Source organism: Tasmannia lanceolata, unplaced genomic scaffold, assembly GCF_043159265.1.
Source record: "Tasmannia lanceolata isolate RefF3 unplaced genomic scaffold, GAP_Taslan_0.1 ptg000003l, whole genome shotgun sequence".
Lineage (NCBI taxonomy): Eukaryota > Viridiplantae > Streptophyta > Magnoliopsida > Canellales > Winteraceae > Tasmannia > Tasmannia lanceolata.
The window spans coordinates 53,442,451-53,469,303 of NW_027518680.1; the positions used below are offsets into that span (position 1 = coordinate 53,442,451).

Below are 26,853 nucleotides of genomic sequence, written 5' to 3' on the forward strand. Positions count from 1 at the left end.
ATTCGGACCGAATCTGGTCTTGCCAGACTACCTACGTACCACGAAAATGGAGGATTAGGTCCGCGTAGTTTGCTTTGGGGTTTATCAAAGAATGGTTTAGCTTTTTAGCTTCAAAATTTGGAAAGAGAGATGATTTAGCTATTATCCCAAAGGCTTGACCGAACCTGAATTGATCAGGTTGCCTACGTACCCCCGAAGAGTTGGGGATCAGGTCCGCGTAGTTCGGGTGCATAAAATGCCCCTGGTTCATAATGTGGTTGAAAGAATTGTTTGGTTTTAAAGTGTTGGCTCAAAGGACTCACAAAAGGATTTTTTTAAACGTTGGGATTTTGGCTATAAAGGTTCAAACGTCCAAGGATGGCCTCCTGGTGTTTTGATGTACAAGCTTTTGAGGAATAAGGTTCAACGGCTTTGAATATTTTTTTGTCAAAGAGTCTGGCGGTATTTGCAAGTAAGACTTCAACCACGGTGCTCCATTTGAACTTATGCGATTCTCGAATATCTTGAATTTATGCTCAAGGTTATACAGCTCTCGATAGTTTCCAAATGTTGGAGACAATTCTGATATTCAATCTATCTCATAGACTCCATCACTTGGGTCTTTGATATTTTTTAAGTTGTCTTAGGGACACATTCCCTTCTCCTTCTTATCTTTTCATGCTCTTGTTTCTTTTGGACATAATAATTGTCCGTAATCAAGAAATATTCCAACTTGGAATCTCATCAAAGATGTGCAACCCAAGTGTTCTTTTGAGACTTATTCTATGACTTCATTTTCTGGAAAATCTTCTCTCAATTTCTCATCAGCTCCACTGGATGTCTGATGTTCATCTCTCTCAAATTCTTACTTTTCGACTGAGTGTCTAAAGCGGAAGGAGTCTTGCTTTTCACAACAACAGGGCGTTCACCCTGTTTATCCTTATAGGATCAAGTAAAACTACCTCGAACGCCCTCTAAATAGGTTTATCAATTCTTTGCGCTCCTCGGAAGATAAAGTTTTGCCAATCCATCTTTCCTGAGTTTCAGATTTCGATACCACTATCAATAGCTTCGATTTCTTCTTTGAGTGGCTATGCTCGACGCTCTTCCTCTCGTTTGACCATCTTTCAGATCTCGAGGGGAATTTCGTCTACATTCTCATCCGAGAAGGGTGTCTTTAGTTATTTAAACATCAAATCTAGAAGTGAATCATAGAACATAAAAAATACAGAATGAACAACTTTATTGAATTGAAGACTCTTAAGTACATCACTAATTCTTTTTTTTTTCGACACGCCTCAATGGGCTCTACATTGAATTTGACAAGGGATGGAAACAACAGACTCTGAATTAACATGACTAACAAATATGACACACATTTTTTTTTACATTGACACAATAAGACTTACCAACTTTGAGAGAAGAAAGTTGGTGTACACTCAACGAAAGACAAACCTAACAAAACAGGACACTTCTTCGTCAGTAATGCACTGGCACTGAAAGTTTATGGGTAGCACTCCTTCCTCTATGATGTATGACTGGGGAGTCCAATCCTGATATAGGTTCTGTTGACCTGGCTGGGTGAAATGAAAGGAAAATGGTTCAACAAATGGGTGAAGTCAGTTAGGTCTGACTCCTATCATGGAAATGACAAATACTAACTTTAGTATGAGGCAATCTCGTTGAATGTTATACACAAGTTGAAACAAGAGATAATACAAACACATCTCTCCCATGGGTAAGAACCAACAGCATAACAATTGTAAGACGGGTCATGGTAAGATAAACACATGATTTATCAATAATCCTAAACGATAGCAATCACACTAAAAATGTGTTGGGTAAAATTCGGCAACATCGGCCACACAAAGGGACCCCACAAGTCATCATAAGGGTATATGGATAAACTCGGTCGTATAGGACTCTCAGCAAGAATACTTGCACTCAAATGATGGTGGCAAGATAGGCTCATGAGTGAAAAACAGAATATGGTCATCAGAGGGATGTGAGAGACTGCCCATGAATGACGACATTTAGAGATGGGTTGAATTTGCAACTAAAAGATCGAAGGATAGATCGTGACCATAAGAATGATGATTAGAAGCCATCGATCTGATCATAATCTAAAAGAATGAATAGATAGGGATAATTGATTAGATTAGGAAGGAAAACCTAACTAAGAGGTAAACTCTAATCTAACAATGAAAAACATGGATCAATTTTAAAACCAATAGATCAAGGAATAGATTATGGATAAAGAACCAATAATCTAATGATAATCCACAGAATGGATAAATAGAAAGAATTGATTAGATTACACAGGAGAACCTAACTAAGAGGTAGGCCCTATTCTAAATATCAATGTATAGGATATAGATCAATGATACAAGATACGAGTCAAATGTATAGTAAAAGGAGTCAATGGATAGACTATAGCCATAATGATGGCGAGTGAAATCCACTGACCAGGTCTAAATCTGAAAGATGAATTGATATAATTGATTGGATTAGATAGGGAATCTCCACTAAATAAGAAGGCCCTAATCTAATAATCAATAAATAGGTATATATACATATATACACCTTAACCAGGGGCACCAGCTTTAATTCTAATCTAGTGGAGTCAAGAGAGTCTCGACTCATGACAGACATGTGAGTGTACTTGGACAGCGTCTGTAGCAACATAAGGTGAGATACAATAATCTATAGATAGGACATGGTTCCTAAATCTAGGCTTCAACAAGTGTAAGCAACACATGTTCGTCCTTATATGAATGCAATATATGTATAAGCACATGCAGATCCTAATTGAGTTTTACTAAATCAACAAATATATCCATGTACATAATATATGTAAAATGAAAGTAGAGCTCCGGACTCAATATATCGGGTACTATGCATATGATCAATACTTTAAATATATAACACAAGTACACCGAGTGTTATATACAGTATGCTTCATTGCTCACCGGCTGCTGAAAACACAAGTACACCGAATGTTTACGACTGCAGCACTGGCGCATAGCTTGGAAATAGATACAACAGCACCAACAGAGTAACGACATCCCATGTGGCACGCATTGTATCTATCCCGTGGAGCCAATAATAATAAAAGAAAATAAAAGAAAATAAAAAATATGATGATGTATGCTGTGTAGTGTGTGAATCCCTTATTTTAAACACCTATTTGGTGCCCCTGGATTCTAAGCGATTAAATTTCCATTTATAATGATTTAAGCCCAAAATTGTTCAAAATTAATTAAAATGGCATTTTAACAGAGTTAGGCAATATCTCGAAAGAATTTCCAAAGCAGAGTCGCCAGCCTGTGGACCCCGATCCGAGAGAGGCGGGGGACGAGCCCCCTCGCGAAGTCTCAGGATTATCCACGTGAATGGAGAGCTCTACCAAGGAACTCTTGAAAGAAGTGCCTCTCACAGTATGAGTGGCGATAAAAGGTGAGATACCTCTTGATTCGGGGACTAGCCCAGATTCGAGGCGTACCTTAAACAAAGAAGAGTCGCCATCCAAGGAAGTGGGCCAAGGATCCCATACTATGCTCTGTTGTAACGGATAACCAGAGATATAAAAAGAAGGTTCGTGCCTGGTTACGAATTTGGAAGGTCCAAAGAGCACCTCGTCCGCCCAAGTGCAAGCACCTGGTCTCTGATGCCATTTATTTATTGATTTTGAAGAGTTTTGGGCGAAAGTCATCTGAAATGGGAACCAATATCTCCGAGAAGACGTCTATCTAATCATGCACGTCTCTGAGATGAATAATAACCACACATAAAAGAAATGAAATAAGTGTCACCTAAAAGTATCTAGATTCTGAGTGACAAGCCTAAATGATGTCTAAGTTCTGGTGTGCAAACGCATGCATGCTACAGCTAAAAGTATAGGATCTGTACATGAAAGTAAGAAAACACAGCAAAACATACAACACAAATCAACTCTATATATGACTAGACAAGATGAATCCTAAAACTCTAATGCGACTTGACTCGGACCAAGATGGTCGTCCATCCCAGCTGCTCTACATATCCCGGCCTCGGGAAGAATCAGAGTCAACGTAGTTCGATGACCTATTCTAACTACGATGCCTAACCATCTAGAACCGCTATCCTAGACTTGATCCACTAGACTCGACTGATTTTTAAAAGCTTTTTATATGATTGCTTAAATTCAAGTGAATTGTAATTTTTAGGACTCTATATGCCCTAACTAATGCAAGTTGATTAGCCTTAAGCTAATGCAGGTGGGCCTTACATCCTATGTGTAACTAGGTTGTGCATCATAAAGAAAACTACGGGCTGACTATATGCTTCCTAGTCTAGCCATCGTTTCGACTAAATATCTAACCAATCAACTCGAGGCCTCCTAACTCTAGGGACACTCACACGACAGGACACACCATATCAATACAAATCAGGACAGCCTCCTAACTCTAAAACACCTCAAACAACTAGGACAGACTCCTAACTCTAGAGAAAGATCTTTTTGAAAAGGTTTTGAAGAATTTTTGTATTTTTGGAAGATTTAAAATGTTTATTTTTTTAAGGTTTAGCTGGACTTGGGATATGAATCCCAAGCTGCACTACGTACCCTGTGGAAAGGGATCAAGCCAACGTAGTTCGGAACAGACTTTCCTAACTACTCCTAAATGACTCAAGATTTTTGAGATTTTTGCTTTTTCAGATGTTTTTGTTGTTTTGACACAAGAGGACAGAATCCTATCATCATAAGGGGAGGACAGACTCCTGATATCCCGCAAAGGTTGGACAGCATCCTATGCTTTGCGGGGGAAAATGACAGAAGCACGACTCTGCAAGGGTTGGACAGCATCCTATACCTTGCAAGAGTGGATAAAAAAAAATCACATGATTTGAAGAGAGGTTGGAACGAATCCTAACCCCTATGATGCTAGGACTGAATCCTGAAAGACTAAAGGACTGACTCCTTTGCTAAAGACTGATTCTCTAACTAAAGACAGACTCCTAAATTCTAAGAGTGAACCTGAATGGAAGAAATCCCTAGACCTGCAAAAGCTCCTAGATAGGAAATGAATGAGTTCCCTCAAGAAACATTCTGTCTTAGCCAAAACCCTAATAGGACATTTATAGGATTGATGACAACACTCCATGGGCTAATAAAATGGCTTGCAGGAACTTTGATTATCACTAAAGGATAAGAGAAGAAATGAAAAGAGACAGTGAAACAATCATCAAATGTCCCCACAATCTCCACTACTTTTCATTTGGCTAAGCTATCATGAAGATAGAAAATGACGGATTGAATAGGAGATAACAGATTGAGTAGATAAATCTAAGGGAACTGTAAAACGTTAATTTCTCGACCCATTTGTCACCAATAATCTCGCAAATAGCACAGAATGCCCTTATGTTTTCACAGACATTTGAGTCCAAAACCTTGAATTAATTCACATGCCTTACAAAGATGACGACTGGTCACAAATCAGCCTCATTTGGAGTAAACTCTTCTATCTACCGCAATCTCTTAATCACGAGAATACAAAACCGACACAGAACTAGCATACCCCCAAGTTGAAATAGGAACTGATTGAATTCATGCAACTTATCAGATAAGGGAAACCAAAGCAATGAAGCATGGCATACACAGAAATACTAATGACCAACAAAACATACTATGAGATTTTATTTTATATTTTGTTTTTTGAATTTGCAACGAATCCTCGTACCACGGAAACTTACCTTTAAGGCTAAAATTAAAGCAAAAGGAAATGAAAGACAAGCATAGGCTCAAAGCTTATTGAGCTGAGTGTATATAGCCGAATTCCTCAAGTACATGAACACATAACTAAGGGGGCAAGATTTAACAGAGCAATATGGAGACACATAGCCAACAAAAGACAAGTATTTGACTTCCAATCAAGTAAAATGACTATATAACTTTCTTTCATCTACTGAATTGAAGAAAGAAAGACACGCTATTCTAAAAGTTAGAGAAGTAAATGGCCAACAGGAATACCAACAGAAGCTAAACCCAACCCAAGTAAAAAATAACACAATATGAACCTCATAGGATTGATCTTATCAATATTGGAACACATCAAGCACATAAATCAGATTTCTCATTCTCAAAGCTTATATGAAGGGTAATGCTACCATCGCAATATGGTAATGTCGATTCTCACAGTTCTAGATGTCATTGACATGGATATAAAGGTATTGTGCATTTGAAATGATCGTTAAAAAAAAAAAAAAAACTGATTACATTACTACCCAACCAAAGAGGAGTGTCATTATCAGATTATGAAATCCTATGTTTACCAAAATCAGTTGAACAACCAACGAAAAGCTTGAGAGCAAATGTAGAATTAAATAATGTCATTGAACAAAAGACACAAGAAAAAAAAAACATGCTGATTTGGTATACCATCAGGACTTGATGGCGTGACGCAAAACATTATAATGCTCCTGAGATGGAGGCCTCTAAGGTGCCCTTCATTCTAATTACCCTTATGCCTATGAAGACCAAAATTCCATCTTAAAATGATCTAAAATTATTGTGCTCAGCATCAGTTTTAGCATAATTTTACTTTTTAATATGAAAAAGAAAAAAATGCAAATTCATACAAAATGAGATGAAATGTGTACATTCAAACAAATGATCTCTTCTATTACTAGCGAGCACATAGTGACTACTTAAAACATCCAATTTCACAAATCGCTGTAAATATATATATATATATATATATATATATATATATATATATATATATATATATGAGGAAAAGGATTATACGGTCGAGCGTCTGTAAAATTGGTGCGGTAGAGGGAGAAATTTGGCTTGAAATTGGTTTCTCCTCGACAGAAGCGTGCAATTCAACCCAGAAGCGTGCAATTCAACCCAAAAACCCAATTGCAGCAAGCGACGAAGCTCTCTCTCGTCGTCTCCCTCCCCGGCGGGCTCTCTCCCTCTCTCCGACGATCACATTTGTTTGTCTCTCTCCCTCTCCCACAGGTATGTGTTACATTTTTTGTTTTTTTGGAACAACAAAAAAGGAACAACCCAAAAACCCATCTCCCATCTTCGTTTTTTGCACAGAAGATTGGGTTTTGCAATAGTCGCGCGTGGTTTGCACAGAAGCTGGGTTTGTCTGAACCAAAAAGGAAAAAAAAAACCCAAAACCCATCTCCCATCTTCGTTTTTGCACAGAAGCTTGGGTTTTTGCACAGAAGCTTGGGCCCCCTGAACATACGTGCTTTTGGAAGAACAAAACCCAAAAACCCAATTGCAAGCGACGAAGTTTGGGTTGTCTGAAGCTTGGGTTGTCTGAAGCAAGGGTTGTCTGAAGCAAAAAGAAAAAGAAAAACCCAAAACCCATCTCCCATCTTCGTTTTTGCAGAGAAGCTTGGGTTTTGCAATAGTCGCGCATCGTGGTTTGTCTGAAGGTTGGGTGTTGCAATCGTGGTTTGTCTGAAGCAAAAAGAAAAAAAAAACCCAAAACCCATCTTTGCACAAAAGCTTGGGTTTTGCAATCGTGGTTTGTCTGAATCAAAAAGAAAAAAAAAACCCAAAACCCATCTTCTCATTTACGCCGCCGCCATATGGGTCCCAACATGTTGGTACACCACCATGGCCATTCACTTATCCATTTAAGTCCTTAAAGGGTGTGTTAGTCTCTTTGAAAAACATATTTTTAGGGGTTTAAACAATGTGCCTTGACAAGAGAATATGCAAGAGAGATAGGAATACATTATACCCTTTCTATCACTCTCTTGAACTCTTCTTTTGAGCTGGGATCTTCTATGGTTGAGCTTCCATGCTTGACATCTTCAAGTTGTGGTACAAGCTCCTTGGTCCTTTGCATTAGGTTCTTGATCCTCCACCTTTGGCCTTCATGAACTTCCTTTGTTTGTTCAATGCTTTGAGATGGTTGATGATGAGCTTCTCCTTGGTACTTCCAAGGTGTGATTGGTCCAAGTATGTTCCAAGCTCATTTGCCATTGTGTTTGGTTCATCTTCAAGCATAGGCCAACAAGGTGGGTGCTAGTACGATTTGACTTGTGTAGGACCTGTCTAAAGCACAACACTCAAGGCAAATGATCAGTCCATAAACAACTAATCAATTTGCGTTTGTTAATCATCAAAACAAGATGATTGAATGTACCCATGGGGAACCCTTGGGCTTACACATAATATCCCTTCCATCTCAAACATAGCACGCTCACATCTCGCGGTGACTCCGTCAGAATCGTCATATTGTACCCTGCACCATCTACTCTTCTGATCAGTTCTAAGACCTACAGAATACTCTTCCACTGTACCTTCACTGCTCAACTGATCATGCCAACAGTTGTTACTACCCTTCAACTCATCCTGAAATTTGTTAAAGATAATACTCGTATAGAATTTACCGGCCTCTTCTTCCAATGGGATATTCGTTTGCATCTTAGGAATCGAATATTTTGACTTGAAATCTTCTTCGGCTTCGGTTTTATGGCGTTGAACAAGTGCCCTTTCATAAGCAGTCAAGAACTCATGTAACCCGGTGTTGTTGTTCACATATCCGTCAAAGAAGGAATTCATGCTTTCGCTGCGCTGACTTGATTTCATGCCTGCAGTGAAAGTGGTTCTCCAATATGCCCGCATCCAATGCTCTCGTTGCTCCCACATCCTAGACAACCATTCATTCCTACAAATTCCATAATTGACCACCAAATCTTGCCATTTGTCCTCACACTCCTCTATTTTTTTCGAATGAAAACACCGACTATAATCACGGTAAAAATCACTATCGGTATCCCGCATTTCTACAACTTTCTCAAGTAGATGCTTCCATATGTGCCACTCGCAAAACCTATGGCATGTATCTGGAAAAACTCTTTTAATTGCATTTTTCATAGCCAAGTCCATATCAGTAATTATTACACCCGGAGCTCTACCATGCATGCACGTCAACCACTGCTCAAATACCCAACAAAATGTCTCATCTGTCTCGTCGGCTAGCAGTGCAGCTCCGAAAAGGGTTGACTGTTTGTGGTGGTTCAATCCTGTAAAAGGTGCAAATGGGAGAGAGAGTCTATTTGTTTTATAGGTAACATAAAAAACAATGACATCGTTGAATGTCATGTACGCATCCCTCGCCCTAGCGTCAGCCCAGAACATGGATCGGAAGGTCCCATCCGTGTCTAACTCCATCGAGAAAAAGAAGTTTGGGTCTTCCGATCGTTTCTTTTGCAGATGGTTGGCCACTAAGACTGCTTCTTGCCCCAAATTATTATTTCTTTTTGCTCTCAAATGGGCAATAACTTGATTTGTTGACAGCCCACCTGTTACTCCATCGTGGGTCGAATTAATGGCCTTTGCAATCTTAGATTTAGACATTTGTGTCTCATTCAGACAATCTATCAAAGCCTTAGTACCTTCACTCTTATGAAATCGGTTATGGGAACGAAGCATTTTGGTTTTCAATGGGGAGGTCAGCTCATGAGAATGGATGTCTTCAAAAGTTTTCACTATCCACTTCTCATATCTATGTTTGATGATCATCCTAGCTTTACAATTTAGTCGCACAATGCGACGCTCCCTCATTTCCTTGCCATTATCTATCTTGCCGTTATCCCTTTCCCTTTTCAGCCCCTCTCTGTCACATACAAACGCCCTCGATATGACCTCATTTGTCTTCATCGAAGAGGATGTACTGGACTTCCGTATCCCAAAGCCAGTGGCCAGTCCATAAGCATTGTAAAAATCATAGGCAGATTCCCATCTATCAAACGCCTGTCCCACAAAAGGCGTATTCACAACACCCTTCTCATCATCAACCTTTTTGGGTGTACTAAATGTACCACTGCCAACCTCATCTATGTCATTCACATCTGTCTCTGCCCATTCAAGATGATCTTCATCCACATTTATACCATCATCAACCATAAGTAAACCAGGGAAATTTAAAGAGTGTAAATATTCAGGTGTTGGTAAGAATTGTGTAGAACATGCTTCGGTTCTATCAGTAGTTGCAGAGTCGGCACTAAAATATGTTTTTATCTTGCAAGGTAACATGTCCAGCATCAGGAAGTTTATGTGATCGACATCATCATTCCTTGGAGCTAATATAACTTCTTGTTGGACGTAGGTGTCTTCGTGCAACTTAGATGGTAAGTCAACATAAATATCTGAAATTAACCGTATTACGCTAGAATTATCGTCATCGATGAGCATATCATCAGGGATTCTTATCCATTCAGCTTCTGTGTGAATACCTACGGAATTCATAGATACGTTCCCGTTCCCAACTTCAAGAACCCATGTTGCAAATGTAGATATGTCATGATTCTCTGCCGATGATGACTCCCCTTCAAATATTCGCATATTCTTGATTAAATAATGCAATTTGCAATGGCACCACAAGTAAGATCTTTGTAAGCAAGCAGCTACAGTCAATTGTCGGCTAGCCTTGGGAATGACAAGGAGTATTTGTGTAAAATCTCCTCCTAGAACAACAATTTTCCCTCCAAAAACTTTTGACGCAACATCAGTTGAAGTATTTTTTTAGTAAATCTTTGAGCGTGCGATCTATAGATTCAATTGAATACCGATGTATCATTGGAGCGTAATCCCAAATGATGAGGCTACCTTTCCGAATTAGCTCCGCCAATTCTGACTGTTGTGGAATTGTGCATGTAGAAGTGTCATTTAATTCCAGTGGGATTTTAAAACACGAATGAGCAGTACGACCACTTGGTAGTAATACCACAGCTATACCTGAGGAAGCTACAGTTAATACTATTCTTCGGCTACTTCGCAACTTATATATCAATGTCTTCCACAAATATGTTTTACCTGTGCTTCCACTTCCATATACAAAGTAGAAATCGCCTTTAGTATTATCACAGGAGTCAATAACTGCGTCGAAAATTTCCAACTGTTCCGAGTTTAAACCTTCATGTAAATGTTGAAACTCAGTCATTGCCTCAATTTGATCGTGGTTTGACTCTTCCCAAATTAGTTTGTTTTCATCTTCATCGTCACTGCTTCTCGTTGGCAGAGGCAGAGGAGGGTAATTCGAAAGACTTTTTCCATTACAATTGAGAATGCTTTCTATGTCTTCGAGTACCGTATCCTGTATCACATCTGCAGGCAACAATAACTTTGGATTCTGTTGATGTCTCTGAGTTCTTAATTGTATGTCTTCCGAAAGAGCTTCATAATAGTTTTTCCATAATATTAATGGATTTGTTACATTGCATGATATTAAGATCGATGCAAACAAATGGCGAAGCTGGTTAGCTGATGCCCAAATACTAGCTTCTACAAGTGCCTCAAGCCATTCGTTATCATCTTCCAACAAACCCAACGAAGCACATGCAGATTTAAAATCTGGGTAGAGAATTCCATTAATAGTGCGTATGTTTTCATAACTTGAACTACCACGTACGATGGTAAGAAGCATTCATAAGTAATAACATTCACCTGACGATGGGTGAGCAAAATACAGTCTGCCAATAGCTCTCTCTTTTCTTATGCCGGTGCCATTCTTTTTCTTCTCTATCCCATACCCAAGCAGTAGGGAATTCTACATATGTCAATGCTGTCACATCATCGTATTTTTTGTTGGTTTCCATCCATTTTGTAAACATTGTTATCCGAACATTTGGATTTTCAACAATTTGGCACAAATTGTCCTTATCATTGAATATAACATATTGCTCATTTGGCAGATGAAATTGCAGACGTTCGACAAATGGTCGTTGTCCTTGCATATCAAATTCCAAAATTCTCCAACATGCCTCCGGTGCAGATACATATCTACAGTCTAAGTATTGTTTAACTTCGTCTTTATTTTGATGGGAGCCAATACTTCGATCTGACATTTTCGATGAATTAGCTCCGAAAACTATAGTCGCTCGATCAGGTCCCTTGTGAAGATATTTAAACAAATACTTAATCACTCTTGTTCTAGCATAAAGTTCAACATTGATGTGGGAGTTGTACTTTGTTATTAACGCACAATTGTATGGCACTACCCATCGATTGTCCACTAACTAATTATTAACTACTGTTGTTCGTCCATCATTCCTTCGACAGTAAATGGGGAAACTGTCTTCATCAATTGATGTATTATTGTTGAATTTCTTAGGATAGTGTTTAGAACAAACACGATTAATCATACATGGCGAATTTGGATTCATAGCTCCACATGGCCCATGTATCATTGTTTTTTATACAACTTCGAAGAGCAACGGGCATCTTTATTTGGGAGTTCAACACAGATGAAATTGTCAATCTCGTCTGCTGTAACGATCCTATCTTCACCTACTAACGTTAAGAGAATATCCTGGAAGACGCTTCAATGGCATCAAGCTTAGCTATCCTGGAACTGGAACTTGATGCTATCCTGGAAGGCGCTTCAATGGCCATCAAGCTCAGCTGCAAGTGCCTTTGGTTAGAATCGGATTCCCTTCTTTCAATCAATGCAATTAACGGTCAATTCAAGTGCCACTGGAGGCAAATTCCTACCCTTGATAAGCTCAAAATCCTTCTCTCTAAGATGGATAATTGGAAATTTTCTCATGTCTGGAGAGAAGCAAATGGAGCGGCTGATTTTCTTTCCAAATGTGTCTGCCCTATAAAAGGTAAAAGTATCGCATCAGATATCTTCCCGGAAGATCTCATCTCTATTGTAACCCAAGACTCCTTGAGAGTCCCTTATCCCTGCCTGTAATTTTGATTTCTTTTTTTTAATAAATTCTGGTCGGGGTCTGCCTAACCCCAGCTTACCTACCAAAAAAATCGTCAAGAGAATATGTACATGTCGCAATCCTCTTTTTTGGAATTCTACAACGTGAACGTCTGCATTTAATCAATATTACTGTGAGAAACGCGTGAGAAAGTTATAGTTTTACATATAAACAGTGCTAAAATGTACCGTATTTAAAGCAAGGGAAATTGTTTCATTACGATAATTTATATTTATTACCTGCGATAACTCTGCCAAAGACTTTCTTTGCACGGAGGTCATTAAGAAGTTGTTTTTTCTTAATATTAAACACTCCTTGCTACTATCAAGCTTGTCCTTAACCTTTTGTCTCGGGATTAATTCCAAAGCAGAAGTGATTTCTTTCCATTTTGAATTGTAAGTGAATGTTATGAATAAATCTACAGCATCTTGTAAGCCTTGGTAAAGCTCTCCCCGCAATTGTCCCTGGTGCTTTCTCACCCAATACAGTCTCTGTTCTTCAATAGCTGCATAAGCATCAACGACAAACTGTTGGAAAAGACGTCCGGATTCAATAAGGGTGCTTCCTTCTATACGTCGGTATTGAATTGGGTAAGCGTCAAATTCTTGCATGCTTACATTTTTCCTACTCGGGCGGGTCGAACTGAGAGTTGATCTGATTGGTATGTTAAATCTCCAACCATCTTCTCCAAATGGAAACAACAAATGATACTGCAATGGCATATAAGCGGGGTGACAATCACTTATTTTCTGTAAGAAACCTTCACTATTACAAATAATGACATCACGACGGTCAACATTTTCAGATCCATCGCCAACCATAAGCACGGCAACTTCAGGGACAGTTGGTAGGTTATATTGTCGACCATCTCGATATCTTTCTTCAATAAGGCGAATACGTAAGTCAATAGTGGTATCATTTTTCAAGAACTCGCTCGCATATCTGAAACTCTGCACGTAAGGATTTGTATAGTCGAGCATCTGGGTTAAATTCCTTACAATATTTTCCTCAATGGATAAACGCCCATCGTTAGCATGAATTGCGTTTACTCTATTTCTTATTTCATCTTTAGGATCATACACATATAACTGTGCAAACATAGGTTTGCAATTAGGTCTTGGCAATAATGTTCCAATTTGATGATAGTTCGAACTGGATATCCTAAATGAATATGGTCTTCTACCGTCAACAACACTGTAGTCAACAACACCACCCATTGAAGTGAAACTGAACATAGAATTATATGCCCGAATAAGTTCCTTGAAACATGTATATCGGGTATCATATTGTCCACTATGCAGTTCTTTTAAATATTGTGGCATCTCTGGAAGTGACAGAAGTTGGATTTTCCCATCCTCGCAACACATGGTAAATCTTACAAAAGGACTCTGCTTAGCAGAAGAGGATCTTTCCTCATACCACATCAACACCCCACACATTCAGCACATCATATTTGGTGGACCGAAGTCCCATGTTTCTTTAAATGCATACGTTATCTAGATGTGGTATGACTCATACCTATAAGATTTGTTAGAAAACAACCGTAAGGAGAAAAGTATGGTAAGCAAATCTATATTGTATAATATTATATTATGAAAGATTGAAAATTATAGAAATGGGGACCTTGGGAAGAGAATTCTGGTTCTTCCGCACATATGTTCTGTTCTGGTAATGGATTTAATTCGGTAGCCTCAATATCTACTTCAGTAGCAAGTAGGCTCTGTGCAACTGCTGAGATCCTATTCTCTGTTTGGAACCGAGGGAATCACATTAAATAAATATGCACTCTATAATATTGTGCTCTCATAAATTCAAGGTTACAAAAGTGTAGACCTTCAAGACAGGATCGTTGCTCGTCTGCATGCATGGTATATTGTACTAATGGATTTAATACAGGAAGCTCGACGTACATTTCATCAACAGGTGGAGTCTGTTCAGCGGTGAATTTATATTTTCTGTTTGGGTTTGGGATTCTGAAAAAAACGTGTTGAACATCGGTAGAACGATGTTGAGGTTGTTGTAGCTCGGAATCAGTAGTGTTTGATTCTGGAGTTGCAGCTGATGATATGTCTCCACGTGTAGTAATTGGCAGCTCCCGCTCCACATCCGAAGCACCAACTTTCTTCATACGTAACTGCCTAATTCTAAGCGAATGTCTAATTTTTTAAGCATCTCCTATCAGCTTATCATCTATTGAGGAAAAGCAATGGCAATATCAATTGTTTGATGAATTATTAATTAGGTTATGGAAGTTGGCAAAACGTTCATGTAATGAGCTTAGAGAAACTTACGTGTATAATCAGACGGATTCATTGTGAACAGTGGGTAAATTAGGTTGTGACAGGTGCTGGCTAACAGTGATTAAATTAGTTACAATTTCAACAATGAAATTTTAAAATTGTACCGTAACACATATGAGGAACAAAACAATCGAGAACTCATATTTTGGAGCATAATCAAACAGATGAACGCAGATGCGAAACTCGTGGTAAGCAAAATGCAATTTAGAACCCATATTACGACATCATACCAAACAGACAATCTGTATAAGATATGCAAAGGAAGAAATAATGTCTAATTGATATTGTAAATCTGAAGTAAATAGATGGACTCGAATGAGAAACCGGCGAGAGAAATAAAGGGAAATTTAGAGCCCATATTTAAAGGATTTTTCAGAAAACGCAATTGACAGCTCATATTTTAATAGTCCACCAAAAAATAAACACACTAAATAACATTAGTCGAAATGTCAGGGAAAAACAATACACACCCATGTGGTAAAGTTAAACAAATAAATGGACATATAGGGGCGGTTGATGAGAAAAAAAATGCTACTGACCGGCCATATTTTTGGGTTGGAACAAATATGTAAGCATAAAGTTATAACTACAAAGCGAGTAATTTGGCAACCATTTGATTTGGTAGCTGTAAGAGAAGAAGACTAATGTTACAAAAAAAAATTCTTATACATACCTAGCAAACCAGTCGATCTTAAGTGTGGTCCAAAATTCTTCCTCTAATGTTGTTTGCACGTAGAAGAAGTCAAGTGGAAGCCAATTTGCTTAGAATCCTTATAATGCCTATTTATGAATAAACTAAGGGAAAAGTGTTGGTACTTAGTCGAGTATATAAGGTTATCTACTGTGTCGCTTAAATCAAAGGCATATAGGTTACTAACCGTTGATTTAAAGTAATCAAACCCGTCCAAATAAAAGCCGATGTTTTATTACATCTGTGAGAGAGATACCAGAGCGACTCTCTCTCCCTCTCTCCCTCTCTCCCGTCCGACTCTCTCTCTCTCCCTCCCGTCCGACGGAAATAGGGAACCTCTCCCTCCTCGTTCTCTCTCTCTCCGTCCGACTCTCTCCCTCTCTCGTTTTTCCGGTCCTCGTTCTCTCTCCCGTCCGACTCTCTCTCTGGTATTTCCGTCCGACGGAACCCTACCTACCGTGCCGTGGCTTTAAAGCTTGGGATTTATTGCAGAAAACCACCGCCATCGATTGAAAGCTTGAAGGTTGTTTGAAATAGGGTAATCTTGCAGATTTATTAAAGATTTCTGGAGGGTTTAAAGTACGGTTCTTCTTTAAATTGATTTTCCATTTTTTAGGGGATTTTTTTTTCAAGACTACCTTTCAATCTGATGATGCTTGCAAAAGAGAAGAAGGATTTGGTGGAGGCTTGGTGAGGGATGTGAAGGCACTCAATTTTACTTTTGGTAAAGTAGAGGTTTCTTTAGGAAAACAAACCCATCCAAGAGGATGGATTGTATAATGACTAGATCCGTGAACATGTCGAAGCTCTCCTCTATCATGCTTTAATGAAACTGTGAATCAAATGGTCTGAAAATGTATTAACTATGTTTTTTTCTTTTTAAATAATTAATGTTTGTTTGTTAGCCCATCCAATACTAAGAACCCTTACAGGCTGGAAAAAATGACGAGTCAGATTAATAGTGAGAAAGAGGCTACATTGCAGTTTGGAGCTAATTGGAAGTATGATCTTTTATCATTATCATTGTTTTTCCTAGCCTACTTTTGTCTGTGGAATATCATTCGGACTTGGTCACGACCTTCTTTGTGTTTGATCTTGGATTTTCTTTTTGACATCATGATTAGGCTAGGAATACAAGTTGCCTCTGTGAAGTTGAATGTGCTTAACTACCTTTATGGGATAAATCTTTGAAGGTAGCTATAGATGCTAGAGGGTATCCCTTTCCATTTTTTTGATACTTATCTACACCCACTCAACTCATTTTTTAGGCTTCCAAAATGGTTTAACAAAAATCCCCAATTTTTTTGTAAGTTATCTGCACCCACTCAAAACCCCTCTACGCTCTCATTTTTAGGGTTCAAAAATGAGTTTAAATTATTTTTAAGGGTTTCGAGATAGCACAGCAGACCCTCTCTTTCCAGCGTTAAAAAATTGCAGAAACTTTAGGGTTTTTAACCTCTTCATCTCGAAGTGTAATATTAACCAGGTTTGAGGATTGAATTAAATTATGTTCATATGATTGTGGTAATGCAATTCTTTTTGTTCAATATTGTGCAGATAGTGAAGATTAATGGCCTCCTCTAACCGTAGCGATTCCGGTTCAGTTGGAGAATTACCATGTAAATGTGGAATAAAAGCGGCTATTAAAATAACTCAGTCAGATGTGAATGGCAACCGAGGCCGGCCCTACTACACTTGTGGATTTAGTGTGAGTAACCATTTAATAGTGTTTTTTTACTTTTCAGCAAAAGTTCAAATTACTAAAGATTATATACAACACACAGGAAGGAGGTGGAAAGAAGAAGTGCGAGTTTTTTGAATGGTGCGACAATGCTGAATACAATAGGGAATTTGGTTCGAGGAGGGACAACATAAGTGGTAGTCAATGTCCGCACAGGTTGGAGGCCGAGGTTGGCGAATTGAAGTTGTTGGTGCAACATGCGCATCAACACATTAAAGACATTGAAAGGTTGGAGCACGAGGTTGCTGAATTGAAGTTGTTGGGGCAACAGGCACGTCAAGATATTAAAGACACTGAAAGGCTGAGGCAAGAGGTTGCAGAATTGAAGTTGGTCGTGCAACAAGGGCGTGAAGCCGTTAAATTAGTGGAGAATGAAAATGGCTGGATTAAAGCGAATGGGGTTGTTTTTTTTTTCATAATTGTTTTTTTTTGTTCTTGACAGTTCTGTAATCAGTACATGGCATCCATATTTTATGTAACTTTTTGGTTTGTTTATGTTTATATGGAAACGGGATGCAAGTCATCTTTTTCTTTTCTTTTTTCTTCTAACATTTTCACTTTAAAATGGTCATAAAATTTGTTTTACGCCCGTTTTACATAGAAAGAAACAGAGTCTAAATGTCCATGTTCAATGGGAAAAAATACAAATAATTAGATGCTAGCATTGCCTGAATGATGTATTGTTTAGCCATAAGATACCCAAAACAAAGCTTATCAGTTAGATGGTTGAGATGAATCAAGTGTTATTACATAGATGTAAATGTGAAAGGTTTGTCTCACCAATGGTTACGTGGATCAATGCTGAATTGATGCGCTCCGTTTGACAGATCTTACTGTCCCAAAACCGAAATGAATGTGGGAATGGTAACTGTGCACTTTATTTTGTAGCTGCCTGTTATAGAAAAGGGAAGTGCTGGTCACACTATAAGTGAGTTCCAATATGGGCTCAAGGAGAACTGATCAGCTGGAGGATATACAAATTTACATTTAAATTCAGATAAATGGTACCCAGATATGCTACTGTAGTCAAGCCTGCCAGCTTCTTGGACACTAATAAAAGTTTCTTCTCAGTGCTGCTACAAAAGGAATGCTCAAATTATTTAATGCTGTCAATAAGGCACAAAATTCTCTAAAGGCTAGACTCCTTTGAGGTCTAAAGATGAAAAACTCTGAATCAGAGGAAATGACTGTCTGAGATCAATACTTAGAGTGTTGTGGCTGTGCACCCGAAGCTAGCACTCATGCACTCTGTGATTATTAGGCCATGGAACTCTGATGAGGTGATCTGAATGTAATGCATGTTGGTTAGGAAGAGGGTTCCAACACAAGTCCAGTCTTAATGGTCACTTGTGACCACAATGGACGTAGCTGGAAGGTTCTCCAATTAAGATTAAAATCTGATAAAGGGTGGAGGAGATTTGATCAGTAGTAAGCAATGAGGCCTAGGATGAGAGGAGACTTGAAACTTCAATGACTGTTATGATGTTCCAGGAGTAGTAGAAAATCCATTGGATGAAGGCCTGCCCAATAGAAGAGTTGTTTCAGCTGAGACCTTTTATGGGATCAGAACAGGTTACCACTTTATCTTTCACAACTAGCCCCACAAATATTTCATGGAATATTTCTTCAAGGTTTGCCAAACATGGTCTTAGAGTTTAAGGGGCATCAAAACTTTGATTTATTTTTCAAGAATTTATATCGATATTATTCGGAGAATTTTGTAAATAAAGGCAGGAGAGTGAGAATATGCATGTGTAAGTAGTCCTATGGTATCCAAATGCGTGTACAGACGACGGAAGAGGTCCATCGATCAGTAACAGGTTCAGTTCCAGAACCTCTTTCTGTCCCAAAAATTGCAGATGTGAATACAATCCCATTCACTTGAAGAATGTTAATACAAAAACCATGCCATACAGAAACCATCCCATACATAATGTTAATAGAATCCCATCCCATACAGAAACCAAAAGAAAAAACACGTGGTGGTCAACATGTAGCTCTACAATTCAACCCATTGCTCTCTTCACTCTGAACTCATCTTCCAATGTGAACGGGCTCCCATGAAATAGTGACTCACCTGCATGCAATCAGAGGAATATTAGAACATGGAGGTAAGCATCAAATGACAGAAGAAATAATTAAGAATACAAGATGAAGAGCAAGAAGAATAAAAGATGATAAGAAACTACCAAGTACCTATCCAGAAATATTTACAAAGTTGTAACATTAAGAAGCTATCAAGTACCTATTCAAATACATTGATTTATTCACTCTCTTCTGCTTCCTCTTCATCTTCATCCCTTAATGTCATCTATTGGCACATAGAAAATGTTGCTTCACATGAATAATAATTACAACATAGAAATGAGAAATTCTACAAATACAAAGTGAGAAAACGTGTACCTCGAGTTCTTTTTTACACGTTCTTGTATTATGGCCTAATTCTCCACATCTTTTACACTTTCGTTTCTTTGTTTTCGCTTGAGAGGTCTCTATCGGCGATTTAAAACGTGTACCAACCTTCGGGCGGCCCTTGGTTTTCACGACTTGTGGGTCATGAATATATATCCCTGCAGATTCACGCACAAAATTGGATTGTACTTGGCTACAAGTAGTGTTTGCAAGAATAAGTTGTGTCTCTCTCTTCGCTTGTTCACATTCTGCCAACCATACATCAAGTGTTACATACACCTTCTTAAAAAGACTCCTATTACCCTGAAATTCATGTACTAGCCTTTGACACCTTGCTATTACATACCATGTTTCATAAGGAGTAACTTCATTACTATCTTCTTCGCCTAAAGACACCCGACCACCAAGTACAAATCTAGCCCCGGTTGTCCATCTGTTTAAAATATATCGCTCTGGAATTCTACTCAATTGCTTCTTGGTCATAATACGAAGTATATGCTTGCACAAAATCCCTTCAATCTCGAATTTTGCACACTCACATGTAGCCTTCACACCTTCTTCAGAATCATCATACAAGACCTTGCACCATTTCCACTTCTCGTCTACACTCAGTCCCACAACGTATTCAGCTGTGTTGCCATTCTTATCCGTTTTGTCATGCCAACAGTCAAGGCTATCCTTAAACTCTACTTGGAATCTATCAAACATTGTCCTGGTATAACATTTGCTTGCTTCTTCTTCTAATTTGAACCTTGACATCAACACGGCCTTCGTAGTTTTGTATCTGAAATCTTCTTGGGACTCTGCTTTACGACGAAACTCAAGTGCCCTATCATATTGATCTACAAATTCTTTTAAAGTGGTGTTCATATTAACATACCCATCAAAGAAAGTATTGATGCTCTCACTGCGGCCACTAGAAGTCATTCCAGATGGTACCCAGTGACTACATAGCTCCCACATTTTCGCTAGCCATCCATTTTCATTAATCTTATATTTCTCTACTAATTCTTTCCATTTCAACTCGCTATCATGTATTTGTCTTGTATAAAACCATTTCTTGTAATTCTTGCAAAACTCACTATCAGTTTCTCTCATCGCTGGAACATGCTCAACTAAATGCTTGTGTATGTGCCAGGAGCAAAACCTATGGCGGGTGTCTGGGAAAACAGTTTGAATCGCATTTCTCATCGCCCCATCCATATCTGTTATTATACAACCTGGCGCCTTCCCAAACATGCACTGCAACCATTGCTGAAATAGCCATGTAAATGTCTCCTCTTTCTCATCGGCTAACAATGCGCATCCAAATAGTGTAGACTGGCGATGGTGATTAACTCCGATAAATGGAGCAAATGGCATCTTAAACATATTTGTCCTGTACGTGACATAAAAAAATGACATCACTAAACTTTAGGTATGCCTCTCGCGCCCATGAATCGGCCCAAAACATCGATCACAAGTTCCAATCAATGTCCAACTCCATAGCAAATTGAAAGTTAGGGTCTTCTGATCGTTTCTTTTGGAAATATTCTGCTACCAAGACACCTTCCTTACCCATATTGTTACCCCGCTTTTTCCTCAAATGGGACACCACCTGATTTGTTGTCAAAGCAGCATTTGTTCCTTTACATGTGACGCTAATAGCCCTTTTAACACCAGCATGCTTCATCCCTATCTTACTTAGGTCATCTATCAAAATCTTACATGATTCATTCTTAAAAAATCTATTGTGAGAACGATGCATTAGCCTTCTAGATGGAGAGGTAAGCTCGTGGCAATGATCATCTTCAAAAGCTCTCACGTGCCACTTCTCATCTGTCAAAGAGATATCCATCTTGGCTTGGCAGCCCTCTCTTACACTACGACGACGCTTCACTACTTTATCACTCTCTTTGTTATCTTTCATTTTTTTTAACCCTGCTTTATCACATACAAATCTCCTAAAAATCACTTCCCCATTTTTCTTTGACTTATAAGTTGTGTCTTTTCGAATTCCAAATCCCATACCCAACGCATATAAATTATAAAACTCATATGCAGCGATATCGGTATCAAACATCTGGTCCTTAAATGGTTTGGAAACTAAATCCCCCTCATTACCATCCTTAGTAGGCGTATTAAATGTACCGCTACAACCCTCATTCTGATGTTCCTCCTCCTCAACCATAACAAATTCATTGACATATTCTCCATCATTTTGTAAGCCACCAGCTTGGGACGCCATGTCATCAACCACAATCAATCTATTAGCATCTATATCATCAATTGATAACCCAAAACCATCGGACATAGTGTCATCCATTAGCTCAATAAAACTTAACCAGTCCCTTTCAAATAGAGCTTAAACCCACTCAGAAATTCTATCTGCGATTCCAACCAATCATTCCAAACACAACAGTAAAGAGTTTCTTCAGCAAATAAACCAGAAAAATTAAATTAAGGCCTTCTTCTTTTCAGATTATAACAACTGATTCTGACTGCCAAACCGAATATTGGATTAAGAATGAAACCAATAATCGGTTTTACACTCACAATTGCGCCAATTAAACCTGCAAATCTGTAAAGGGATGTAGGGGTTTTGAGTGGGTGCAGATAAACCGTGGATTGAAACCCTCGTTTTTTTTTTGTTCAAATTTATTACAAGCTTCTACTATTACAGATTTAAATCAACACAGGAACCCGAAATCTGTAAAATCAACACAGAAATTTATCAAAAAAATGGAAAGGGATATTACAGATTGAAAGGTAGGCTTGAAAAAAAATCCCCAAACCCCGTTTTTTTTTTTGTTCAAATTTATTACAAGCTTCTACTATTACAGATTTAAATCAACACAGGAACCCTAAATCTGTAAAATCAACACATAAATTTATCAAAAAAATGGAAAGGGATATTACAGATTGAAAGGTAGGCTTGAAAAAAAATCCCCAAACCGTGGATTGAAACCCTCATTTTTTTTTTGTTCAAATTTATTACAAGCTTCTACTATTACAGATTTAAATCAACACTTTTCCCCTAAATCTGTAAAATCAACACAGAAATTTATCAAAAAAATGGAAAGGGATATTACAGATTGAAAGGTAGGCTTGAAAACAAATCCCCAAAATGTGGAATGAAACCCTCGTTTTTTTTTTTTGTTCAAATTTATTACAAGCTTCTACTATTACAGATTTAAATCAACACTTTCCCGTAAATCTGTAAAATCAACACAGAAATTTATCCAAAAAATGGAAAATCAATTTAAAGAAGAACCGTACCTTTAAACCCTCCAGAAATCTGTAATAAATCTGCAAGATTACCCTATTTCAAACAACCTTCAAGCTTTCAATCGACGACGGTGGTTTTCTGCAATAAATCCCAAGCTTTAAAGCCACGGCACGGTAGGTAGGGTTCCGTCTGACGGAAATACCAGAGAGAGAGTCGGACGGGAGAGAGAACGAGGACCGGAAAAACGAGAGAGGGAGAGAGTCGGACGGGAGAGAGAGAGAACGAGGAGGGAGAGGTTCCCTATTTCCGTCGGACAGGAGGGAGAGAGAGAGAGTTGGACGGGAGAGAGGGAGAGAGGGAGAGAGGGAGAGAGAGTCGCTCTGGTATCTCTCTCACAGATGTAATAAAACGTCGGCTTTTATTTGGACGGGTTTGATTACTTTAAATCAACGGTTAGTAACCTATATGCCTTTTATTTAAGCGACACAGTAGATAACCTTATATACTCGACCGAGTACCAACACTTTTCCCATAAACTAATAAGAAACATAACATAATATTTGAATGGAATCAATGATGTCTAGAGATTTTGCAGAGGTTGATAATAGAATCTCATGTATGATGACAATCTACCGGAAACCCATGGAAGTTTCAATGGGGGGAAACAAAAAAAGCCCAAAAGAAATTGAAGGGAAAAGTAATTTATAAAAGGAAAATTAATTTCTGGATACATAAAATGAAAAATAATTTGTAAAACCAATTTCTGAATACACAAGGAAGAAGTAATTTGTGAAATCAATTTGTGGATACATGAAAGAAGGCTTATTTAAAGCTAAATAGAATGGCAATGGAGAAACTGTGAGAAGGATGACAGTGAAGAAGCTTAAGTGTTAAAATATAACATGAAAAAATGAGAGGGTATTAAGAATCAAGAAAATTTGTGAAAAGATCTTAATTAAGCAACGAAATAAGGAAAAATTAGTCTGTAAAATCAATTTGTATAGAAGAAGAAAATTGAACAAAAGGGCTGGGTAAAAACCTTTGGAATATTTGTCTCTCTTTCAACAAATCAAACAGTAGCTATACACAGTTTTAAAGAAAATCCATCAATCCCTGTTGAAAAATAGGGCAAAAGAAAGTTAAGTAATAAAACAACTTTCTGAAATAAATTTGCGAGAAAGAAAATGCATAAGAAAAAAGTGAACTGAAAAATCAAAAATAAAGCTTAGAGATGGAGATGGAGATGGAGAGAATGGAAGATGGAGAAAGAGGGGGGGGGGAAACCTAGTCCAAGGAATCTGAAAGCCCTTGCGCAATCGAACTGGAAGAGCATGTCGCTATTAGGAATGGAGATCACTACTTGTAGCTTGTGGCTGCTAGGATCCAACGTTTTGTAGATATCTGGGCTTCTCCTCTTTCATAAGATAAGACGATTTTCAACAGACGAGATCAGATCGTAGTTAGAGAAGGATTTGCTGCCGCTACTGAATCAGAAGTAGCTGCTTAGGTTGCATATATCAGAATAGGAGTCATGCGGAATCGAACTCACTATAAGGCGGCATTGATTTCTCGATTGGGAGGGGGGGACCACAACGACTCCTCTCTCCTCGAGAATCCATACATCTCTTATCAGTGTATGTATGGACAGCTATCTCTCGAGCACAGGTTTAGGTTCGGCCTCAATGGGAAAATGGTGAGCTACATTTACGCACTGATGGTGGCATGGTCGGGACTATGAATGTTTTTATCCGTATCATTTATAATGTGGTCTTCACTTCCACTGGAATTTCCATGAGCACGACCAAGACTGTTCATTGATTTACTTAGCCCACACCTGTGTTCTAACTCCTCGTTAGACAATATCGAATTGACATGATTCGTAATACAAAGAAAAAAGATTTTTGAAATAAACCTACGCTCGGCAATAGTCAATTTTAAAAGAACTTATTATCAGCCTCTTTCAGATATGAATCTATCTGATTCAGAAGGGAAGAACTTGCATAGTATCTCAAAGGGCTACTCGCACAGGAATGCTTGATCCGTATTGGGGAAGGCAAAAAAAATAGGAAGAGAAACCCTAGGAGCAAAGCAATGCGAGAGAGAAAGAGAGAGTGTGTGTTATCGAGAGAGATAGAGAGAGACTCGTTGGCCCTAGAGAGACAACACGTCAACGGAGTGAGAGTGAGAGTTTTTTCCGCGCTCAAAATATGAATAAATAGGAATACTTATCTTACGAACTGAATGGTCTGGATCACATATATTGCGTTCGGCAGAAACAACAAAGAGAGGCATCTATAAGCAGATGTAGATGGAAAGGAGTACACCTGGGGAACATAATCACATTAATTGCATGGATGGGGTTTTTGTCGATTCCAAAAGGGCTTGCACCTAGGACAGAGAGGGAATATGAACGGTTCTTTCTTCTATACTTTTTTAAAATCCCGAAAATGGATACGCGTGGCAAGGCTAGACCTGGCAAGAATTGACCCGGACCCGCAGGTCAAACCGGCCCGCCCGTAATTTATGGGTCCGAGTCAACATTTTGTGACCCGTTTCTAAGTTGACCCGCGGGTCAACCCGGCCCGTCAAAACTGGGCGGGTCCGGGTTGACCTGCGGGTGCCCGTAGAAGTGAAACAAAGTAGTTTTTTCGTAATTATCATATAAAGATATCCTTTTTTGGTACATTTTTCCCTAATTTTTCTACTTTACAGCACTTTTTCTGTAATTTTCCCCCTAAACTTTAGTACCTTATGATTATTATTGCTATCTTCTTTCGGTACTTATTATTGCTAGCCACATTTCTAGAAATAGTATTTTCATCTAGTTTTCACCATGTCTAATAAGACAAATCTCTCAACACATACAATTGTAAAGGATGGGCTTTTAATGTGTGTGGCATAAATGACAAACAGAGCCGCATAGGAAAGGTTGTAGCGGTCATTTTGCAATTTAGGAAGGATTGAAGCAGGGTTCTTCATGCGAGAGTACACGTGTCTTCGTAATACAATTTGCAATTTAGAGGAAAAAAAAAACCTTAGTATCTGTTCCTTCATATAGATATCCTAGTGGGATAGCCCGTGCGATGCACGGGGTGAGCAGAAAAATATACTTTGAAAAATACATTCTTTATGAAAAATAAATTTGTATGTAAAATTCAATAATGTAAATGTAAAATTCAATACATTTTTTTGGCTTTTTATGACAGCGTATCCCCACCCCAATTTTTAGGGTGGAACTATTCATATGTGAACAATTTTATGAAAAGATAAAAGAGCTAGAGGTGAGGCAAACTCTCCTTTTGATTGAAGAGAATCACCAATCCTTTCATCACCTCCTCCTTCAAGCCCTCTATGCCAAAACCTTCATTTAAAAAAAGAGAATTAAAACAAAGAAGATTATACATTAAGCCAAAATAAGTGTGTACTCAAATCAGAAGGAAAAACAACAATGTAGAAAAAGTTCCATTTATGCTCCATTTGTTTTGGATTTTGATAAACCATAGTGAATCAAAATCCAAAACAAACAAATCCACTTGGCAAACACGTGGCACATTTGGTCCCACTTTAGGCCGACCATCACATGTGGATTTTTGCTATCCCGGAGGTTTGAACTCGAGACCTTTTGGCTTTGATACCATGTTAACTTACCAACTTCTCCAAAAGCTTAAGCTGTTGGAGAAAGCGTTATTTATCTTTTATACTTTAACAAGAACAACATAAGACGAAAATCCACTTAAATAATATATGAAAACATATATTGAGAAGAACCCACAAAAAAAGAGGAAAAAAGCCATGA

The 26,853-nt window shown here is 38.4% G+C and overlaps 2 protein-coding genes and 1 long non-coding RNA gene across 3 annotated transcripts in view; all 3 read right to left on the reverse strand.

Moving 5' to 3' along the window:
* Window positions 1–10,336, reverse strand: part of LOC143869903 (protein FAR1-RELATED SEQUENCE 5-like) — a 32,475-nt gene extending 22,139 nt beyond the window's left edge. The window contains exon 1 of the mRNA XM_077376461.1: window positions 8,156–10,336. Within this exon, the coding sequence (XP_077232576.1) occupies window positions 8,156–10,336 (2,181 nt within the window). The remainder of the gene's footprint in view (window positions 1–8,155) is intronic.
* A 163-nt stretch (window positions 10,337–10,499) lies between these two features.
* Window positions 10,500–14,144, reverse strand: LOC143869904 (uncharacterized). The gene is made up of 3 exons (XM_077376462.1): window positions 12,945–14,144; window positions 11,438–11,883; window positions 10,500–11,391 (listed from the first exon to the last, which is right to left on the reverse strand). Exons 1-3 carry the CDS (start codon window positions 14,142–14,144, stop codon window positions 10,500–10,502), a joined length of 2,538 nt encoding a protein of 845 aa, XP_077232577.1.
* A 1,529-nt stretch (window positions 14,145–15,673) lies between these two features.
* On the reverse strand, window positions 15,674–24,619 carry LOC143863240 (uncharacterized). The gene is made up of 3 exons (XR_013240837.1): window positions 24,342–24,619; window positions 24,097–24,170; window positions 15,674–15,785 (listed from the first exon to the last, which is right to left on the reverse strand). It is a non-coding gene; the product is annotated as an uncharacterized LOC143863240 (long non-coding RNA).
* Window positions 24,620–26,853: the final 2,234 nt, after the last annotated feature.

What these genes read in the sequence shown, in the direction of transcription:
- LOC143869904 (XM_077376462.1), bottom strand. Translation starts at nt 14,144, where the DNA reads ATGTGTGGGGTGTTGATGTGGTATGAGGAAAGATCCTCTTCTGCTAAG. An exon ending in CTTTGGCAGAGTTATCGCAG is followed by an intron (nt 11,884 to 12,944) that starts GTAATAAATATA and finishes TATCTTCACAAG; the next exon opens with GGACCTGATCGAGCGACTAT. An exon ending in TTTTGCTCACCCATCGTCAG is followed by an intron (nt 11,392 to 11,437) that starts GTGAATGTTATT and finishes CGTACGTGGTAG; the next exon opens with TTCAAGTTATGAAAACATAC.